Source organism: Lichenostomus cassidix, chromosome 5 (genome assembly GCF_008360975.1).
Source record: "Lichenostomus cassidix isolate B80296 chromosome 5, HeHo_3.0, whole genome shotgun sequence".
Taxonomy (NCBI): domain Eukaryota; kingdom Metazoa; phylum Chordata; class Aves; order Passeriformes; family Meliphagidae; genus Lichenostomus; species Lichenostomus cassidix.
Genome location: NC_139486.1, coordinates 26,732,318 through 26,755,949, shown reverse-complemented (window position 1 = coordinate 26,755,949; position 23,632 = coordinate 26,732,318). Strand labels below are relative to the sequence as shown.

Below are 23,632 nucleotides of genomic sequence, written 5' to 3'. Positions count from 1 at the left end.
GAGCTGCCCGCTGCAAAGGGGCTCTGGTCACAGCAGCTAAAGTCTTGAGTGGTCTGTGTGCCACTCCTTGAACAGTGTGAGAATGCTCAGGCCCTGGCTCTTCCTTTAACATGGAATCATGCTCAGCATACAAAGCTGGGAGGAGGCAAGGGGATGTTTGGAGGGATGGTTTTTGTCTTCACAAGTGACTGCTAGGCATGGTAGAGCCCTGTTTACCTGGAAACAGTTGAACATCTGCCTGCTGATGGGAAGTAGGAAATTAATTCCTTGGTTTGATTTGCTTGTGTGCATGGCTTTTATTTTCCCTATTAAACTGTCTTTATCTCAACCCAGGAGTCTTCTCACCTTTCCTCTTGCGATTCTTTTCCCCATCCCACTGTGGGGGGAGTGAGCAAATGGCTGTGTGGCTGGGTTTAAACCACAGCAATTGATCTATTTGAACCAGGAGATGCTATGGTTTAGTAACAGAGAGAGAGAGAGAAAAATAAAGGAGAGGAAACAAAGGAGAGAGAAAGAGAGAGAGCAGATTGCAGACTTACCTTTAAGGAAGTAGCAAAGGCTGACACAACATGCAGTTGCACTATTTGCTGTCGAGATCCTTTTGTTTGCTTTATGGAATTCAACAACTGTTCTAATACCTGGAGCCTTAAACAAAAACAGAAAAGAAATCACCGAATTGAAAATGAAGGAAAAAAATCAAGCATTTTTATTTTATTTCAAAACCCATAACAAAACCTATATATTATAGAAACAGATGTGGAACAAATTCACTCTTGAGCATTCTTCTTCAAGTAACATCCCTGTATATTACAAAAAAAATTTGTGCATTCCATTTTTATGAACATGAACATTTTTTACATTTGTTTCCTTATATGTATTCATGGATAATCACTTGTATCTAAGTAACATTGAACAGACATTATTAAAAGGAACTATATATGGGAATAATGTGTTTTGACTTACAGTTGAGAAAGGAGGGGGCAAAAGAAACATAAAATGAAAATGCATTTGTCTTCAGCAATTAATTCAGGTTTTGAGAAACAGGTGAAGAAAACCAACCAGCAAGCTGGTGATGGGGCAAAAAAACCAAAGAGAAAAAAAATCCAAAATAAAAGCAGCCAATGAAGACAGAGTAAACAAGTAAAGGCAGGTCAGAAGAACAAATAAATCATGTGGCAATTTTATTGGCAGGTATTGTCATATACAAGCAGCTGCCTGGAACTTACACTAAATCCCAAGCATTCAAAGTAGTGAAGACATCAAGACTCAGGACTCATCAAGACTAAGCACTCATCCCACACAGGAAACTACAAAACCATCACCAGCTACAATGATCGTGGTCTGAGGTCTAACTACAGCTGGCTTTGAAAATTTAGAGCTGTTTAATTTGGAAATAATCTATCTGTTTTAAAGCTGCATTCAAAAATATTACCAGCAGCATAGAGAAGAAGCAACCACATGCAAAAATCTTCAGGAATTTTATGTCTTAGCATGCTATCAGTGTGCTTGTAAATGTGAAAGAAACCAAAATGCCATGTATGCAGTGAGAAAATACATAGACAAAAACCCAAGAGAAGTTTTTGATCCCTTTCAACCATTCTTGTATCTTGACAGAATTGTGTTAAGACATGCAGTCTTGTTTCTTCCCATCCACTTTTTATAAAGAATGAGGCAGAACGAGGATTCTTTATCCTGCACCTTCCTACCCCTTTTATCTCTCTTTGGTTTTAAGGCATTTAGTAATTATGTATTAAGCACCAAAAAAATTGTGTAATATCTCTCAAAATAGCTTCCATTTTGATCTGGCTATCAAAACAAAACATTATTTTTCTTGGTCCACAGAATATGCTATGATAGTAACCTCTTGCTGGATATGCCTTTTTGTTGTCAGTAACTTTAAAGAGAAAAGTCCAATAATTTGTTGGTCTGGATTATGCTATTCAAATGGTTTACAGAGTCCACATATGCAATTTTTTCAGAATTGTTTTCTTCTGCATTCAGTGTCAAACACTGTGACCATCTTACAACATCTCCTAAATTATCCAGCAGTTACAGTTACTACCTTACCTGTGAGACTCTGTTATGTGGGAAAACATAACTCCAAAAAGTCGAGTTGCTGCACTGATAACAGATAATGCAGGAGGTAGAGGTTTAGGTACTGAATCCCCTTTTGCAAATTTCTCATAAATTGAGTAAGGGTCATACTCCAGGCTGCCACCACCTATGCTGTTACCTAAAAGGAGCTGTAACAAGGAAAAAAAGTGGTAGTCATACTTTTGACCAAGTCTAAATGAGCACTGACCCAAATAACTCCAACTGTATGAAAATACAATACTATCTTTAAAATAGAACAAAAAGTACCTGCTCTTCAATAAATCGGTGGTCAGTCTCCTGCAGTAAGGGGCCAAGTAAAAGGAGATCATTCTCATGACAAAGGGGTGGAAGCAAGAATGTAGAGGCATCAATCTGGCTATCTGGGACAGTCAAGTCAGTCACTAACTCTTTTAGAACAGCACAGAAGTTTCCTTTAAATTAAAGAAAAAATATTCAAAACGCTTGGTTAGTTACTTGCCACAAGCAACTTTGGCAGCAACATGTTTATACTGAAATAGTAACATTCATCTAACATTTCTCTTTAATCTTCATATAGTTAATTAGAGAAGACTCTCTGTTAGAGGATGTCCTAGGTTGCAATATAGATGTATTTATTACTCTATTACCAGAAGCTGTGGGGCACTGGTTGTTATCTCCTGCTGTGACTCACCCCTGATAACAATCAACGGGCTACCAAGAAACCACTGAGTGACTCTTGGGATTATCTCATCCTATTGTGAGATGTTCCACCCAGGAGGGAGGAGCCAAGCATTCCCACCTGGATATAACCTGGGCTCTTGAACAGCTCAGGCAGCCCTGCTTACTGGATTCCCAGAGGACAAGAGCTACCCCTGGACCTTCAGGAAGAGACCAAACCTTCCACAGGATCACTCCTTCAACTGAACTACTTCACTTGGACTGCTACCACCACCCTGACCAGCAGGGTGTCAGGTTGTACCTGACTCTGTCAGGATCTTTTTTTTTCTTGTATTATTGCATTTATTTTTGATTTTCCTATTAAATTATAATCCTGACTTGTCATCTCCCACTCGCTTGTTTTCAAACTAATACAGAAGGGAAAACACAGAGCAGTACCTGGCATAAGCAAACTAAGCACACACAGCAATTTAGAAGCTGGAAAACAGAGACTTTTACCTTTACAGAAGGCATTATGCCATACAACTGATAGTCTAGTAAATTAGTTACATTTACAAATAAAGTAGAAGGGAAAGTGCAGTTATGAACACAGCCATATTTTCTTCCATTTCCTGAAAATTAATGCTGTGGAATGTATTATGTAATCCCAAAGGAATACTTGGACTTGGCAAGCAGAAGTAACTTAAAACATCCATAGGTTTGATAAATAACCAAAAGCTGATGAATGCAGTCCCCTGTTTTAGGAGTTTGCATGCAAAGCTCAAAGCAGGAGGAGTTTATTGTAGGTTACATTAAGATAAATTACACTAGTAGTTTAAACTTTCACATATTTTTGCACATAGTATTTCTGACAAGGCTGTACATAAGACAAAACCAACAAAACTACACATTTAATTATTTAGGTAATTCATCTTTGTAGTGAGAGAGAGAGAACATTTCCAGTGCAGAACCACATGTGACAAGAAAGGACTGGTTTGTAATTGTGTTGAGAAACACTGCAGAACTGATCTTAAAGAATGTACACAGTCTTAATACAAATGTTACATAAGAATTTATCTCCAGAGTATTAAGACTGAAAAGTCAGGTCCTCATCAATTGGGAAATAACGGCACTAAGAAGACAGGAAGGGGAAGGGATGGGCACTTAACTCCACATACCCAATTCCTTTCATTTGGTTTTCTTGTTCGTTGATCACACAATTACATGTTTGCACTAAAGTTGCTTATAATTTTTCAACACATGGAAGGTCCAAAAAGAGGGACAACACAGTTATCAGCACCTCATGAGCACAAGCAGAAATTATTACCATAGCTGGAGCTGGTAGCTGCAACCAGCTATTTAACCCTTCCTGAAAAGAGAATCTGTTCTGAGAAGCTGACTTTCTCTCCCCTATCCACCAAACTCCTGATCCTATCAGCCTCTCTCCCTGGCAGGCAGCTGTTGCTTAGCCTGCCTCCCTGACTAATTAGACAAGTATGTAATATTTTCCAAAATGCTTTACTCAAATTTAAATGCAAAATGTTTGCATTATGAAATGTATTGCAAAGTGCACAGATAGTTTCTATTCCTTTCACACACTGAGTCTTTAAAAAATCCACAACAGTTAACAACTAGAAGCTAATCTTTCATTATTAGTCATTACAACTATTTTTAAAATCCCCCTCCTATGAAAGAAACAGCTTTTGAAATAAAATTTCATGGAGACACCCTGCATTTTTTAACCAAGTAAACATTTCTTTTAGTGCCAGGCAGTTGGCAATCCTCAACACTTCAGAAAAAATTATCCCAATGTAAGCCAGTTTGAAATTTTAAGCCAGAATGCTGTTTCAGCATTCTAGCTATTCATCTCATTCTATTAAGAAAGAGAAGTGAATGCTTGTATTCAATTTTATGGTTTAGATAGTGGAACATAATAAGCACAAAGAAGCTGAAGAATGAAAAGGAACCTAATGAGTTGTCTGACAAAACACATTCATTTCAGGCAACAGAAAACATCAAGGAATCTAATAGCATTCAAACTACTGAAATTATTTTTGCGAAATTTTCATTTTGAACAACATAAAAATTTTTATCTCACAAGAAATAAATGTTTAGCCTTGAAAACAGGAACACTTTATAACACAAAGCTAATGACACATGAAAATCATCACAAATTTGATTTGTCATCTTAGAAACAGAACCAGCCTTCCCCACATTAACAAGCTCATACTTTGGATCAAATAAATTACAAGTCTTAATCATTCACACGTGATGGAAGACAGCAACTAAAACATGTTAAATGTATTTCACTCATGTCAAGTTTACCCAATATGTTCTCCTATCTGTCATTGCTGAAATAATGCAAAAATGAGTCATGATTCATCCATACTCACAGTAAGACTTTGTAAAATTCTGCTGTTTGAGCAGATGTGATTTTTGTGATGACAGAAAGGAGTAAAAGAAACATCAAAGAGGCAGAAAGTGAGCAGCAAAGGACCAAGCAGTGCCTAAACAAGTCCCAGTATCTCAGGCCTCAGGAATCTAAAGGCAGGAATTGACAAAGCTTGGGTATATGAATACAGAGTCTCTTTTTTGCTGTTTACTTTCCTGAGTATTTTGTTTTGTTCCTCTTGTACTAAAGAAAACAAGTTTTGCACATTATCTGCAAATACTAAAAGCTTGAGTTACAACTCCTGGTATATGCTTTCATCACCAATTTTCTAAAAAAGAAACAACTTACAGATTTCAATCCTCTGGCTAACTACCCGGATTGAAGAAAACCAATACAAAAGAAATAAAACCATGAACTGGTGAAAGTTTCTCAATCGGTGTGTCAGTGAGCCATGCAAAATGTGCTATGCTGTGCAACACAAGAGTACTCCTAATACTGTTCCCATTGATAATGACTAAATCTAGACATTGAAAAAACTATCCTTGGTTTCCCAGTGATGCTATTTATTTTAGAAAATCCCAGTATTTCCAAAGACATACAGCTTCTGCATGAAGTTATCATACTGGAAATAATATGGAAAGAATGGTATTTGTTTCAAGTTTTACCTTAGAAAACTTCTATTGCATTTTTAAATGACACAATATATTAAAATATATTAAAAAAAGTTCTTGCAAGGTATATATTTCCATTCCTTCCCCACTATCATACTGCTGTATTACACATAGGTGGACACCTCTGAGACTACACTTGTCAAATTACTGTTTTGATTCTAAGGCTATTTTCAAAGCTTTCAGCAGCATGACCACTTATTTATAACAAACTTTTCAACCTTTTTCTTAATTTACTGGATCTAGAATGCAGCATCCTCAGCTAGGCTGCTCTCACAAGAGTCACATTTTGCAAACCACGCTACAAAATACTGCATATTTTCAATGAAGTTAGAACATATGTGAAAATCCCAAATGAACCAAGACACTGCCAAATCCACCCATAGCCAAATATTTGTATTCTACAACATGTCCCCACTGTGGTACAAAACCAAAACGAATAACTTGCTCTCAGGGATGGAGGTGTAATTTTCAGTCTTTTAAATTCAGGTCAACAAATGAGTATTATACACTACACTACATTATATACAGAATTCTAATGTGACAATAGCTTTAAGGCATTGGTCAGGGATTTGTCCCAATTCACTCAGCAGTTACCACTAGATGGAGCAGATTATTTGAGTAAGGATTCCCTCCACGATACAGAGGACACAACTAATTTAGAGCCTGGTTGCTTCACATTGTCTCTGTCCTGAAGAATACCCTGTACTTCTCTACAGCTGTCAAAAACACTGTGGTTCTTACTGCAGTCCAAACACTACTGTGTAGCAAACAATTTAAAGACAACAAAGATATTAAATACTTTAGCTGAAAAGTTAGACCCATCCAACTACAGTGCATAGGTAATGGATTAGAAGCCTAGATTTTTTCATTATGTCCTCCTATAAAAAAGTAAGTCAATCCAATCCCCAGATTTTGTTGAAATTGTTCTTCAAATACAAACCTTTTATCCACAATCTGCAAAGGATCAGATTAATATATCTGTAATACAAGCTTAGTTAAATCAATTAAATTTAATTCTTTCAACGGACTATATGCTATTAGTTTAAGCTAAAATTACACCTTTGGGATTTAGGATTCAATGGAAAGTAAAACAGGTATCAAAGAAAATAAATTTTTCAACTAGTTTGAAATTGAAACATTTTCTAACTTCAAATTTTGACCAAAAATAAAGCAAAAGTGTCTATTTGTAACAGAGATCTGTATTTGTATTAGGAGAAGGGAAAAAAAGATCATGAACACTAGTGTTTCAAAACTACAGTGACTTTGCTACAATTCATCAAACTTAAATAGAGAGAATAAAATTTGGTTTTTTAGAAAAGGTGGAACTAATTTTTGCTGGCTGAATATATGTTGAACAAAAACTTAAAAATGAGCCCATGGTCAAAATCCATATTTTTAATGGATTTCTCTCTGTATGGAAATACGTACCTTCGTAGGCCTTTGGGGGCAATACTGCTAGTAATTCGTAAAGCTTATGTCTGTAAACCGTTGATGGTGTTTTTAAGGAATTTCCATATGATTTGTATATTGAAGAAAGCCTTAAAATATAAAAAGCACATCAGAGATGGTAGGAACTTTAAGTTTTATGTAACACCCCAGTTTCATTTGTACCACTCTACTGAATACTTTAAAAATCTATACATATTGTAAGTACAGTTTTGATTTGCATATAGTAGAAGGAAACCAATTTCACACATTCTGATAGAATGTTTGTTGTCCATTTCCAAGCGTTATTTTTATTTATTTCTAGAAAAATAAACATGGCTTTCTATTTCCTTTGATTGTACCTATATTTATGACAATAAACTTTTGTGGATATATTTCTCTAACTTAGAGTTTAGAGCTCAAATGCATTAAATTGTTCTATATTCCACAGGCAAAATTTTAAAGATTAAAAATCCCTTTCCAGCTTAGGTCTCAATCTAAATTATACAAAAAATATCCATGTCTGAAAGATGTCTCTCCAAGCATATTCTTGAACTTTGTTTATTATTTTATAAAAAATAACGGTATATAAATGCAAATGCATATGCTTAATTTTAAAAGCAGTACATAAACACTAACTTAAAAAAATCCATGCAAGAACTTCTTCCTTAGATTTCCTGCATGACTGGAATCAGCAAACACATAAACTGATTTTTGTCCCTTGAAAATAAAGTTCTTTACAAAGTGCACAATTACTCTAGCTTTTCAAGTAACTGTTTTATACACATACTTACTGTGTCAATAAATCAACAGCACTTGGGAGAGGAGGAAGAAGTCTCTGAACAACTTCATCCGTAAGAAGACCAGCACAGTGGGAAACAAAGCTTTTAATAGCTAGAAAAGGAATTGGATTTCAATTTACTTGGTGTGAGGTATCTTGAAGAAAAAAAAATCACATTAGCAAAGTAATTACATTACTACATCACTAATAATGTATAAAAGTAGAAGAAAATAAACCAAAAAAACCCAACTTTGGTCAATAATTGAAGAAATGGATAAAAATCTCAAATTTAAAAAGTCAGATGCACCATTTCAGTGTCTCAGCTTTCTGGCTGAGAGTTGCAACTACCTGATTGTAATTATTACCCAAGTCGTTCCACTCTCACAAACATGTTTGAATGACTCACCAATTCTATTTTGTTCATAGTGTGTGTTACCTGGTAGGAAACAGAACCACTATTTCCCAAATATAATGGACTGTAAAAACAGAACATAACCTGCTTTGGGTCTTCAGTCATTATTGTGGCATGTTTCTTAAACAAGAGAAGCAACCTTCCTGGTTATCATTTATTGGTTAAAAATCAACTGATTAGGAGAAGAGGGAAAATTCTCCCGGATTTTTTTTCTCACAAAAATGAAACATATATATATGCAAATATTGATTTACAATCATATCTGTTGGGGAGTGAATATAGTCTTTACTGTCTAATGAAAAAGAATCAATAGGAAGTCTCCTTGTTTTTTCAGAAGGAAAAATTAACTAACGGCCCAATTATAAATATGCAGAGAAAGACAGTAAATCCTGCTTACCACAGAGAGCACCAGCACGACCTTCCAGTGTTACTTGCCAGGTAAATGAATCTCCTCGTGTCTTCTCTGTTTCTAGGTCTTTCGGAGATGATGGAAAGATGCACTTCCACAGTAACAGCACTCGTGGCAGATGATGTTGGACAACTGCAGGACCTGTAAATGTTGACAGTTGTCATGCCAATGCAAGGATTAGAAAATGAAATTTTCTTTCATTCCTTTTTTTTTCTATGTTCACAAGATCTTTAGAGCAGTGAACAAAACCTTATGCTACTTTCCCAGCCTTCTCACACGTAATTTCTCCAATATTTACTGTTTTGGTACTTTATTTCATATGTAACTACATACCAAGTGACACATTTATGAGTATGCTACCAAGCCAACTACAATCTCTGTTTTACTGAGTACAGACCCTGTGGATCACCAGCATAAAAGAGATGTAATGATCAATAGTTATATTCAGAAAAGCAAACATTTGTTTTAGGTTAATTAAGCATAACAACGTAAGAAAAAAGAGTTGTTAGGCAGAAGTAATACCTGAAAACACGAAAAATGCCTTAAAAAATGAACAAAGCCAATAAAATACATTCTTCATTAGTAATTTACTGATCACAGTCAATAATCTGACCATTGATATATATCAGAAAGTTCTGTTAGATCTCAAATGTCTGACAATTGGGAAATACAAATGATTAGTTCATTTTGTGCTGTGACAGATATTTAAAAATTCTTCATGACCCCTAGGATATTTGGTTAGGTTCACTTTGAAATTTATCCTCTACATCAAATTAGTAGCAGTCCCACTCCAATCACTGGTTTTCAGACATTGCTCTCAATGAACTAATAGCAAATTTGAAAGAAATAACATTTTTATCTCAGGAAGTTTTTCTAAATATTCCAATTACATTTGGGGTTTTAAAATTATTTTGCAGTGGTAAATTAGACAAAACCTTGAACTAAAAAGAGACAGAACAACAAACATCTTAATGCAGATTAAGAAAAATTGTAGAAAGGTACTACCTAATGTCATGAGAGCAGCTATCAAGAGCCATCCAGCCTGCGTTCGCTGCAGTGAAATGCGACTGTTCTGTGATGCAGAACACAACAAATCCTCTGCTACTGTCATGATTACCTTCAAAGTAAAAGAGAAAAACAGAGCATCACATCTTGGTAACTACCAAATTTCTTTTCAATACTATTTGGTGTAACACGTAATTGTATTCTCTTGCTCCAAGATAGAATGTAATTTTCCTCTCTCACTATGGCAATAAACTCAGGCTCATGAAATTGCAATTCCTGACTTCAGCAGTAGTCTGGGATGGCTTCACTGACTCTGTGGAGTACTAGCTAAGTTACTTTGCTGCTTTGTACCATGTCTTTTATCAGCAGTAAAATGACAACTGATAATTCCCACAGGAATATCCAATGGAAGGATAGAAGTGTTCTGATATTCTATTTATGTCATGATGCATGCATGACATCTATGAATTACAGCTCAGAAGAAGAGGTGAGAGTGGTAATGATCCTTTTATCCTTGTTTCAGAATAAAGTCTATCATTCTCTCTGACCATTTTTCAAATCAACAAATGGTATGACTGACATTTAAGTTAAAATAGTACAATTAGAATGGATCCTTTTTAGCTGCTCCACATGTGCTAAATGCAAGGTGACTCTGCTTGTTACCAAAACACAAGCTACCTAGAACTTACATGGAGGAACACACTTTGTGTCCATGCGCAATTACAACAGTATGCCTACAAATTCTGCAAGTATTCTGCATATAGTTTGCTTCAATTATGTTTTACATACACAAAAAAATACTTCTTACAAATTGCATTATGTCCAGTCTCCAAAACAAACTGCTTATAAATCAGTATTACAAGAAGTGTCATTATCAAAAGTATCATTAAAAGTTTCAGTATAGAAAACATACTTCTATAAATTTTTTCACACTTAACATGTCATGAAAGTTTGTTTCATTAATTTTTGAAATTTCCACATTTCCAAAACTTCATTTGAAGTCTTTTTTCCAATGTGAAAATATTAGTTTCCCCAATTCTACAATGTTACCAGGTGGTTGCAAAAGAAGAAATGTATTTGTATAGATTCCTGATAGAATTAATACATTTGATTGTAAAATAAAACAGCACCTTTGTTCAATTACACAAAAAATCACTAACGACTTACTATACTTAAATTACCTGTACAACATACATGCTAGAAAGGAAGTAATTGAATTCTGACAATTTTTCTTTCTATGTAGTAGGAGGAATGCCTCATATATGAAGGATTTAAAAAAAAATAATTATAAGGACTAGTACTGAATGTTAAATATATATAAACTCACTAACTGTTTTGTTTTCTTTAGGCTCCACCTGCAACTTTAACTGGCCTCTCAAAGGAAAATGCACTAATATAAAACAGCTTCTCTACAGATCATTATTATCTATGTTTGATATTTCCTTCTCAAAACTGCTCTGTTTAACACTGGTCTCTTTCAGTTCCTCAGAAGAGGAGCTAGTCTGGAATCTGGCAGTGCTCCTAGGAGAGAGAGGAAAAGAGCTTTTGTCAACTGTTCTGTTCCTCCCCCTGTCAGCTTAGTACAGAATACAGTGTTCCTCCCATTTTCCTTTGTGCCCTCCCATACCTCCTCCCTAGCCCTATTTCATCCTATTATTTTCCTCAAAAAGAAATCTTTGTTAAGAATTATGTCTCTGTTAAACAGAAACTTCAGCTCTGCTTAGGTTCATAGCATTTGAATGGCACTTCTTATCTATGTAAGTGGGCAAACTACATCCATTTTGTTCTCTCTGCATGATCTTTTCAGCAATCACAAGTTCATCAGTCAGGACTCTGAATGTCCAGAATGTTCTTCTTAATGTCCACTGACTCTGAAACATTTATTTTCAGAAGAGAGAACCTAAATTTCTACATTACACAAAGAATTAGCAGGTACTGCTGACTTTTGTGATGCACCGAAGTTTTCCAAACATGAGTAACTCTGTGCATGGATAAAGTTCCCACTGAGAAGGAAACAGCTCCTTTTCCCAGTCTTTATTTCTACAGCTGCATATCCTTAAAATTTCAGAGCACAGCATATCCTAACTGCGCTAGTGAGGAGATTGGCATCTAAGACTGTGTTAATACAGTTAGTTGATTTCTGTTATATTCTGTAAAACAAAACAAAAGTGTGTATCTGTTGGACTTGACCAAAGATTTTCCAGATAATACATAATTGTAGTTATTGCTGTAAGTACTGACTAACATGTACACTTAAGAGTCATTGATAGGCCTAGGAAATATTAATTTGTACTATAATAATATTAATTTGGATTAATCTGTGGATGAACAAGTTTCCTTATTTCTAATATCACAGCATCGAACAGATCTGCATGTATATTTCCAATTATTCTTTTACAAAAGTAAGATCTTTTCCTTTGGTAAAGTCTGATACATTTCAGCTGTATGTACTAAAAACCAGACTTTTTTTCATCGCTAACACTGCTGAAATGTCAGCTTTCTAATTCAAGCCAGTGTCATACTGTGCCAGAATTGCAGAAGGTTCAATCTTGCTGTAAAGAATTTAGTTGGAAAATTTGAAAAAACATACCTACTCAAGAAATACTTTCTTTAGGTAAACCTTTTCTTAGAAAGTTCAATTTAAGCCCCTACAGCTCTACAGAACTGACCTCTGCCCAAAACAACAAACAAGTTTCTCCACTATCAAACTTCCCTACTAAAAAAAAAGTAGCAATAGGAGTATTTAGTAAAATTGTTAGTGTCGTTTCCCAAGAAATGGGAACTTCTGATCCTGCTACATGTGAGAAAAACACAAGTTTATTTGAGTTATGGTATGCTTCAAAGTCTTCTTGAGGAACCAAAGTGTCTCATCAGTATCATTGGGTATTGTGATCATGTCACAAAGAAAACATGCAAATACCACTGCAAAAAATGTAAGAACTGCGTAAATGTAAAGTATTCAGACCATACCTTCCCTTTTCCATGTGGAATTCCTAAAGGACAATGTTTTACTGCACCCAGCAAAGCGGCAACAGCAAAACTATAGCCAGTTACTGCTTCTGGGGAGGATTTCAATGTACTAAGGCGTTCAACACAACGATCCAACAGCAGGGACACATAGGAGGGCAATGCTACTGCAATACAGCGCAAACACCAAGCTGCTGTTAGTCTAACTGAAAGGCTGGGATGAAGAATGATAGAAATTACTGCTTCCAGAACACCTGAAAAAGAAAATGCATACTTAAGAAATAGGCAAGCAGATTGTCAAACAAGCAAAAATGTATACACAGGACTGGCAAACATAACACTATCCAATTTTTATGCTACTCCTGAAAAAGTACATTGTTTTTTATTTTGAAGTAATTGTAACAAGTTTAAACAATTCAATTCTTTTTAGAAAAATTTATCCTGAATGAAAAGTAACATTATGGAAAAAGCCTAACATATTACATATATTATCCCCCAACATGCATAGGAAAAATATGTAAACTTCTGTAAGGAAGCAAAAATCCATGTCATGGATTGCAGCTAACTGAAAACAACAAAGGCAGACTAAGATACACAGCTCAATCAAACTGTTTTATTATAAACATTATTAAGTGTTTGACCCTAATACATTATTGTGATAACGGCTGCAAGTTCCCCACACCCCTTTCTTAACGACTGTACTTGTCACCTATTGTCCTGCCTTCCCTACTCCACATAGTCCTAGCCACGCCCCCAGTTTTCCCTATTGGTTCCTGTACCCTAACCCCACGTGGCCCTGGCCACTCCCTCGGGTTTCCCCTATTGGTTCCTGTACTCCTAACTCCGCCCCTGTACCTCCCCTGTACCCAGAGGTCACTGGGCCTGTGTGCTGTCCCTGCCCCTCTCTGTTTCCCTATAAAACCCCTTACCCTCCGCCATCTTGCTGTCTATGCTCCACGTGTGTCTATGCTCCACATGTGGCTGTGCATGTGAGGCCTTCGCCCTCGAGGCATCTCTGCCTCGGGGAGGTCGTTGGCCTCTGCTGCACCATGCGAATAAACATCTTCCATGGACACAACGCATAGACCCTCCTCGCCTCCTTTATCACCGCCGGTTGTGGAAGCAGACGAACCAGAGCTAGCCTTATGGCTCCCTGGCCGGTGAGAGCGCAGTGTCCAGCCCTGGGACAGAGGGTTTGGAGCACTGAGGCGCTGAACCGGGCTGGGTAGAGAAGCTCTAGGGTAAAGTCTGCTGTAACATCCTCAAAACCACAACAATACATCCCTTAACAAAGTTCAATTTCATTCAGATGTTTTTTTTTAAATTAACATACTTGCACAGGCTAGAAAATATACAGAACTCTTTGGACAACATCTGAAATTTTCCTACAGCATGTAAGGCAGCCAACTTACTTTCCCTCCTCCCTTTTCTTTTCTTTTAAAGTTTATTGGAAGAAAACAGAAAATAATATAAGAACTATGGAGGATCCTGGTAAGGAGACTGAGCACCAGAAGAACAGTCATAAGAAATCAAAGATTTCAGTGAACAAAGGAGTATAAATATGATTTGTACTCTGGTTCACAAAATAATTCAGGGATTGTACCTGTACTGGAGTCTTGCAGTAATGGTGCTGCTGTAGTTCCTAAGCCATGAATGAGACTTCCAAGTTCCTGAAGTGCACACACAAGCACATGCTGACTCGCTGTTACATCTGTTGTATTAATTTTTGTTTCCAAGTTACTGTCACTCATTGCAGCATCTGATAACACAAGAAAATCACTATGAAATAATTACCAAAATCAAACAAACAGATGGGAAAAAGGCTTTTGCCAAGAGAAGTTGTTTATATTACTAAATGAGCTTTTACCGTTACCATTTTTATTACTGAACCATTTTTATTATTGTTTTCATGAAGGGTTACCTTCACTGACACAAGTACATTTCTTTTACTGACAGGATGGTGCAGTAAGATCTGTGAGGGAAGGAATGTAGATAAATAGAAACTATCAAATTGCTTATCTTTACGTGATGGGGAACAATAGCTAGCAAGAAGCATGCTATCATCTGCCCCACCAAAAGTGACTTGAAGAAGACATGCTTTGATACAACTTGCCAGATTTTACTGCATCATAGGAAAAAGAAAGTGAAGAACACAATGAAATTTTGCAAGAGCAAGCAAGTGAGAAGGTGGAGACAAGGAATGAAGAGTAAGGCAAAAATATGATGTTTTTTGAAAGTTCATCTTTTGAGATACAAATGATTACGTCCGTTTAGACATAAAACATTTAGATATTTAAATCAGATACAACATGCAGCTGTACACCAGAGGACAACTGTCCAGGGTTCTCTTTCTTCTCCTCCACAAGGACAATGCTGAAAGATCAAAAGTTTTTTCTGGATGCAGTGTACACGACCTTATCATGCAACAGATCTATTTTCTCCGGGAGAAATGCTCATTTTTTGATTAAGAACAAATGCTTTTTTTTGACCTTCAGTAGTGTCAGCTGCTCCAAACAGGAATGCAGGATCTGACTAGACATCCATTACCTGCCAATCTAAATTACTTTACAACACTGCCTGTATATTATTACTGCATATATTTATTATTTTATTTGTTAATGGTTAAAATCACATTTGCTGGGAATGGAGTTTTACAAAATCTGTTTATACTTGTGTGGGTACACACATACAAAAACACAGACACACACAAGTAAATAACCAGCCCAAGCTAAAAACAAAGCAGTCCATCAAAAGCCCTCTACATTATCATGGTAATAAATCGGCACTATATATTCTATTTCTGCAGTCTCTGGATTAGGTAGTTAGACAATCACTTAAAAAGACAAAAACAGAGGCCCAAATGGATAATCTTGTTAGACCCATACCCACAACTTTCTTCAGTTTCCAGATGGCCTGACAAATCTCCTTGGCAGCTGCAATCTGAGCCTTTTCCCCAAGCAGGCCTCCTACTGTAGCTCGAAGGATGAATGAAACACAGCGGCGACAGCCGATAGCATCCATCGGACTCTGAACAGCCTTCGGGTGAGACTGAGACACAAGATCTAGAATGTGGGATAGGAAGGCAGAGAAGTTCCTTTCAAGCCATTGTGCTCCTAATGTAGAGACAAATATCACATATGCCTGAAAGAGATTTGAAAGGAAATGTATTTTAGAGCAAAATATCTGGAAGGTCACTGCTAACTAACCTACATTGCCACAACTAGAACAGTAAACTGAAATCACTTATACAATTATGCATCCATAAATCACATACATTCTCACTTTTAGGTATCTGCAATTATATATTGCAAATACATATATATTATATATATAAAATGTATATAAATGTATAAAAAATGTATATATATATCTATATACATTTTAAAAAAAAATTTAAACTACTACCAAAACTGTTATGGGTCCCTTCCAACTCAGCATATTCTGTGATTCTGCACTAGTAATACTGCAGCCTGCTTTGACTGTAAGTTATTTTGCTTGCCCATGTCATTTCATTCCAGAGTGTGAGAAATGGCAGTTTACCCTGCACCGGCACTTGTTATGTAAAACATTGTGTTTGGTCTCACTGAACAACAGCTTCCAGCTATTTAACATTCTGCACATGGAACCCAAATTTAATGTATGAATGCATTTTAAGAACTACTGTGTTACAAAACTATAACCCATAACCCAGAGAAAATGTGGTTATTAAAGGGTTTGAATCAGGGAATATTTGCAGCCCCCAAGCACTGTTCTTCAACTCAATGAATTTTAATTGTTTGCTTTGCAATGGAGGTACCATAAAAAGACTATGTTTGTCATCACAAAGAGAAAGAATGCAGAATCACTTTACAAATCTAATCACCACAAGACCATTTATTTTGCCACATAAGCTCCCCTACAATTGCCTTTCATGTGTATGTATAGGATTTTTTTAATGAATAGATCAAGAAAATGGAATAAAAAAATCAGTATATGCAAATAAACACAAAAAATTCCTCATAAGAAAGTTCACAACTACTACTTATAGCAACCAATTTCTGTATTTGCCTCATACATACTTTGTCTTGTGTCTAACATTAACAAAATTACTCATGTAAAAGGAAGTGAACTACTGTAGACAAAATAATTACACTATTAGATCCTGTTAGCAGCTTATTGTCCTTGACAAATACTACTTCGGCTTCAAAATGCAGCAGTACATTACCCTGGTTTTACAGATTTGAAAACTGAGGAATTTAACAGGATAAAGACTTGTGAAGAGTGATACTGCTACAGCTTCATTTTAAACTCTGTCTTGAACGAATGTAAGATCTTCCATATGTAAGAAGTCACCTTCAGTGACTTTCTTATTTTTTAATTCATAATAAGCTGCAACTCACTTACTGATCAATACATTTTATAACTGCAAGTGTTTTCTATTCACAACTACTGATAAATTCACAATTTTCCAAGCTTTGCTTAGAGAAACATTGCATTATTTTAACTGTTCTGGTACAGCCTGAGAGTACCATCTAGCACAGGTAGTATCATTTTAACATAGAAGTGCATGAAAAAGGAAACAAATTCCAAAACCCAGTACAATAGTTAAAACATTGAACTGAGATATCTGATATAGTCCTGGAAATCTAATAAAACTACCATGTATATAGAACACCCTAGGAATCTCTGGCATGCATTTTCTAGGCAAATAGCTGTCAAGCTGTAATTGTTCCCCAGCTTTTCTGTTCTCTCTGCCAAAAGTTAATGTTTCCACTCAGCATGACTCGAGCACAGAAGACAATTTGTGAGCACCTTCTAGCTGTTTCAGTGCAAAATCTGGCAGCTTGTATCAGTAATTCAAGCTAGTTTGAAGATCTTTTGCCCTGCAGAAGTTGAAATGTACTGAAAAACTGCCTTGCTGGCAAAGGAGGTTATGGTATAGCTGTGGGACTGTAACATATTAAAACAATCACAGCTGTTTTGATACATAGATGTCCATCGTGACTTTTAGTCTTGATTCACAGGTTTCATATTTGAATAACTACAACTTAGCATGTTTACATTTAAGATAATATTTACAGGATTAAGCCAACCTGATATTATCTGAAAAATTTATACTGTTTTTACCAGCATGCACTAACTATATGGTCTGACTTCAGTCCTGTTCCGTTAACAAAATTCTACACTTTGAGCATCCTGGAACATAGCAAAACAGATGCTGGGATTTTTCCACTGAATTCTGTTTTCCATACTTTTCATGCACTTACTCAAAGCAGAACCATTCTTTCAGAACTAGACTTGTAACTCCCTATAGAGCAGGAAACTATTCCAAGTTCAAAGATGTTTTGTAACTTCCCTTTTAATTTTCAGACATAATGAAGTAAGTTTTAAATTAAAAATTTGAGGAATTTATTTGTATCACTCATTTGAAATCCATATCATGTGAAGCTTTCACAAGTAGTACATATTTAATTTTTAAAATTTCAAACTCTCAGGTAAACAATAAGTAACATGTAACCTTTTTTTCTTACATGTCTCAAGAGATGTAAATCCTTATTTTCAAGTATATATATTTTACCACAGATACAAAAAAAGGATGAAAGAAGAGATATATGCAGATCAAAGCAATTACACAAATGTTTAGCAATCTCAGAAAATCATAACTAATGTAATCCAAACCTGGGTGACTCCAACTCTAACATCTCTGCTGACTGAACTGGTCCCTTTCAACATATCACCACTGGCTCGTAGAAATCCACAACTTCCACGCAGAAATCCAGTTCCCAATAGCTCCATCACATCTTCCAAAGAGATTCTTCGAAAGTTGTGCTTGGTGTACACTAAGAACAGATGTAAATCTTTAGAGAAATAGCACTAACATTTTGCCATATTTTAGAAGTAGAGTTTCAACTCTCTTAATTTTGGAAAAAATAATTTGCACAAATTCAGTAGCACAATCAAATCCAAATACTGTTTGAACATTACTTCACAATAGACACTAAGACATTTTAGCACACAGTGCTCCAGCACAGCACAATATTTCTCAAGTTTTTTTACTCTAGCTACCTTTAAGTAGTTTAAGCCATTACTTAATAGGCATACTTACATTTACCCTCTCAGTATTTACCATCTATGCTTTGCAAAAATGTCTGTAAGGTCTACTCCTACCACCAACAGCTTCATGAAAGCCCTGGCTCTTACATATTACAGCTTACCAGCAAAGACAAACTCTATTCCAAACTTCAGACAGGGCAGATACCCTTCTGCTACACTTAGCCATGTAACAACACAGCTACAGGTTTTCTTAGAAAAAAACAATATACCTTAGCATTAAGATAGCTCTCTAAAAGAGTGAGAATAAATATGCTTACAATTGTCTAGGAAAATTATTTATCTCCAATTCCTATTCCAACGCTTTATTTCTTGATAAAAAGTTCATTTAAAATACATGCTGGGACTTGTATGTGTAAACTTAGCACGATGACAGAACACTGTGCAAACTAAGTGACCTAAAATTTTCACTACATTTTTCATTCTCTTTCAAGGATTGAAACGCGAAAAGGAAGGAGAAGATTTGAGATAAAGATGTCCAGAAAAAAAAAATTTAAAAAACCCTCAACATCAGCAGGTTATCAGATACAATGCACAAATTTCAGGATTACAAATTTCTTCATGTACTGCTACCTCCGCCTCTCCCTCAACCCCGTCTAGTCCCCACCTAGCTTCCATCCCACTTAGCTCTAACTTCTTTTTAACTAAAAATAACCAAAATAAGGACAAAAATCCTTGAAATAACCAACCAAATAATTTATAAGCTTCTTATATAACCTCATCTTAGTGCTTTAGAAATAACAAGTACATTGCTTACATAGATTAAAGAAAACTAATGAGTCTATAAAGAGGTCAGAATATTATTTTTTTATTTCATTGAGAAAAGGCAAGTGTTGATTTTATTTCTGTAGCACAGTAATTCTCTCCAAAAGATTTGAAGGGAAATACTTTATAAACCAAGTCTTCAGCATCTACAATGCAAATACACAGCCTCAAGTATTTTGAAAAATGGTAAGTTGGGCTTAAAGGCATGTCATTTTGTCATTTGCTGCTTACTGCACTGAAAGTCTTCTCTGCTGCCATTAAAAGCAGTACCAACAGTCTGAATCACACTTACCTTGCATCCTGTTATGTTTTGTTTAGATTACAGTTAGATATTTAGATTGGGGATTTTAAGATTGGACTAAAACCACTCAGTCTGAATCACACAAAGTATTGGAGACTATAACTTTGTGCCAAGATGCTTCATTTAGTTCAAGTACTGTCTGAGCAAAAACTTACATGGCTGTTGTGTGAACAAAACTGTCTGCTAATTTCTGCTTCTGATCATATTTATTCTATCCACTGACAATCCAGATGTTGTATCAATTACTGCAGAAAAACAGCTTGAAGGTCTCCTCAACTTTTCAGTTTGACAGAGACACTGCCTCAAATCTTAGTTATTTCTACACTGCTAAATTAACCTTGCTTTTATATTCCCAGGGTTACTAATTTCTCTCCATACAATAACAATCTTATAGTGGAGAAAAAGTTTTACCAAATACTTCTCCTAGTCCATTATTTTATATAGATAGACAGATATGTAAATAGACAGACAGACAGATAGATAGACAGATAGACACAACCAAAAGCAAAGCACTTCACAAGAAAAAAGTCACAAAAAAGATCAAACCAGAGATATGAACAGTTGGAAGAAGCTTCAACGTGATTTTACTTCAGGCTTCAACAGAACTTGAGTTTCTTATCATCTGAAAGATTTTTACAGATGAGGAATCAGAAAAGAAAGTACACACTTTACCTGTTGTCTGCTTAGATGTTAGAGCTCTCGCCAATATTGTGCCTAGAAGTTTTGAAACCGCTAATCGTACATCATAATTGGAACCTTCAAAGGATTTAAAACATAAGGTCACAACACTGTCCAGGTCTGTACTCCACATAAATACTGCTTCATTCTGAAGTTCAAGAAGACACTAGACAAAAAAACGGAAATAAAAGTGTTTTGACATGAAAAAGCACTCAGTAAAAATTTTAGTTTGCTACATAATACACTGAATTCTCCCTAATAAAACAAGCACCTTGCTTCATGCTAAAATTACTTTAATTTTTTCTGCTGAGTTAATATCAAAGAAATAAAGATAAGCAAACAATGTATTTACTTCTGTGTTCATTATTCATTCAAACAGAACTTTATGTTTAAAGGAGCTAACTAAAACAGCTATTGGAGTAGTTTACCTTTGCAGCAGCACAGCGGACAGCCATGGATCGATCTGTCAAACACGATCGGGCAGCTTTGTAAATATCTCTATGACAGGGGATAGCAGCAGCTCCTAAACCATTTAATATATTTTGCAAACTAAGCATAATTTCATAACGACCTTGAGACTGAAAGATGAAAAAAAGGAATGTTAAACTGTTGTAACCCTAAGTTCTTTGGAAATACAAAATGCCAACAACTGAAATAGGTAAAAAATGGGTGGATCTTTTAGAGATCTATTTATGCTGAAATAAGTTAAAGCAGATAACTTGCCCTAAAACTCTGCAAGCAAATGAAAATAGTAATTCTGTGTTCTGTTGAAAAGTAATAATCACAAGTGTAACACTCAAAACATAAAGTATGAAGTATAGAAAAAATGCTTTCATTAGTAATGAAATTAAATTTTCTAATTTATCAAGAAATAATACTTTTACTTTCATGAAATCAGATTAAAAAGGCTGTGATCCATCCTTTTGTAGTCATAATCCATTCACTCTCTAGTACTTCTTTAGAATTTAGACACTGATTTTTATATGACTTTTTACAATTTTTTTTCATAATTTGGTATCATGCATTTTCTTATTCATTGGTCCAGCTACCAACAGTAAAAATCCTTTTATTTTTCCAATCATTTTTTAAACATGCTGTTCCAATACCTCTGCATTCTTCATTGCTTTAAGCACATTCCCAACGGTGTCAGTAAAACTGTTTCCCAAAATTCTTCCCAATTTTTTGTATAAATAGCCCAAGCATACCACCGCAGCACTAAAACAAAAGCAAATCCAAAGTTGCATGAAAATGGATGCAGTAAGAGATGAAAGGGATTAAGACACCTGAAGTAATTAATGGGCAAACAGTAAAGTAAGTAAATAGGATGTCCCACAAACGTAAGTGGATGATCAAAAGGGAAAAAAAAATGGTCTGTATGTAGCACATACACTCTAGAAGAAATGCAGATAAAGGGTTGCGAAAATAACTTGGATAATACAAGTATTCAGGTAATACAGTCTTCCAGTACATTTTAAAATATGAACACAATTTTCATATCCAGCTTTAAACCTTCACATTAATTTCTTACTAAGCATGCTCTGTGTGGTGCTACAGCAGATGCTGCCAGAACTAGTCAAGGACAGGTTTACTTACAGCTTGATGGTTGACAGTAGACTGCAAATGGTCTAGTTACTACAATTCCGCCATTTATGTATAGCAATAAAATAAAACTATAATCCTATGTAATTTTTATTGCAGACAGATTCCAAATTTAGGATTCAGGTGAAATACCTGGACAGCTGGACTCTGTGCGCTCATTTGCCTCGGCTATAGCAAAAGCAAAAAATGCTAATATTGAGAAAAAAAAAAAGAAATAAAGAGTTGCCTAAAGAAAAAGCAATTTCCTTTGAATAACTAGTTAATGAAACACTTAGTTTTTGTATTGATTGATCAATAACTAAACCAGTTAATCTCATGAATACAAGGAGAAAAGGAATTATATCTTTAATCAGCTTCCAGCTCTTTTCCAGACCTACTTAAATATGCAGACATTGCTCAGCGTCCTGTTCAATAAAACATTTTGCTTATTCCCCAACCAAATGCAAGTTCTACATATATAATTTTAAATTCTCACACTGAATATATTCTTGATTAGAAAAACATATTTTATATTTACAGTAATTCTCTAAATGCACAATAAGAAAAACCAAGCCAGTATTCTTTATGTCTTATCATACCAAAATACTACTTTTGTTTAAATCCCATTTTTTGTTATTGCTTTTATCCAACTCAGTACACACAAAAAGTTTGGATTTAAATTTTGTTCATGGTGTGCTCCGGCATAAAATTACAATTTTTTCATTTCACTTCTAAATTGAGCATGTGATAGTCAAAGGTACTCTCCTTAATTAGGTTCAAGACTAAATAATATTTATTTTGCATCATAATCTGAAGAAGGAATATTTAACAAACATATACAAACCACACAAATTAGAACTACCTTATTACATTATGGAATAACCTGCAAAATGTTGTACAGGTTTGGCTATAATGCTCTGTGCTTAAGCATTCTATGAAAGATTCAGTGTTGAACAGTGATTTCTAGCAACAAAGTGGCCATATCTGTTGATAAGTAACATCTAGTCTACCAAAAATGAGAATCCAGTTACTTCTGCACATCAACATTCAAGTTTTTATGACAGTTCAAAGCATAGGACTGAGGGACCTCTTCTACATGCCTTCTGGGATTGTATCGTGGCTCTAGATGTCCATTGTCTTTTTTCACAAATGCTTCTTCCCTAAGTCCAAACGGTATTAATTATGAAACCACTTTAACTGTCAAATTGCAAACAACAGCCAGAAGTTTCCAAGGAAATCTGTAAATTCATACAAGCTTTGCAGGTAAAAGCCTCTCTGCCCATGTTTTACCTCCCTGGCAGCACACCTCCATCTTGATATACAATTCCCTATAAAAGATATATCTAAACTGTTTACTCACACATTTTTCCTTAATAATTGTACTTGGATAAGTTCCAAGGAAAATCCAGAGCTGAAGTACTTAAACAT

At 35.4% G+C, this 23,632-nt stretch overlaps 1 protein-coding gene across 7 annotated transcripts in view; it reads right to left on the bottom strand.

The window, feature by feature from the left end:
- Window positions 1-23,632, bottom strand: part of HEATR5A (HEAT repeat containing 5A) — a 66,703-nt gene that overhangs the window by 29,250 nt on the left and 13,821 nt on the right. For 4 of the 7 annotated variants that reach the window (XM_085061937.1, XM_085061939.1, XM_085061940.1 and 1 more), the window contains exons 5-18: window positions 21,733-21,841; window positions 21,055-21,204; window positions 20,621-20,792; window positions 18,451-18,611; window positions 15,678-15,933; window positions 14,396-14,551; window positions 12,796-13,046; window positions 9,826-9,937; window positions 8,809-8,961; window positions 8,013-8,112; window positions 7,222-7,331; window positions 2,362-2,525; window positions 2,068-2,243; window positions 540-645 (exon numbers count right to left, since the gene is read on the bottom strand). In XM_085061937.1, the coding sequence (XP_084918063.1) occupies window positions 540-645; window positions 2,068-2,243; window positions 2,362-2,525; window positions 7,222-7,331; window positions 8,013-8,112; window positions 8,809-8,961; window positions 9,826-9,937; window positions 12,796-13,046; window positions 14,396-14,551; window positions 15,678-15,933; window positions 18,451-18,611; window positions 20,621-20,792; window positions 21,055-21,204; window positions 21,733-21,841 (2,176 nt within the window). Of the gene's footprint in view, window positions 1-539; window positions 646-2,067; window positions 2,244-2,361; window positions 2,526-7,221; window positions 7,332-8,012; window positions 8,113-8,808; window positions 8,962-9,825; window positions 9,938-12,795; window positions 13,047-14,395; window positions 14,552-15,677; window positions 15,934-18,450; window positions 18,612-20,620; window positions 20,793-21,054; window positions 21,205-21,732; window positions 21,842-23,632 lie in introns of those variants that run through there. The other 3 variants (XM_085061942.1, XM_085061941.1, XM_085061943.1) reach the window with 2 other exon arrangements.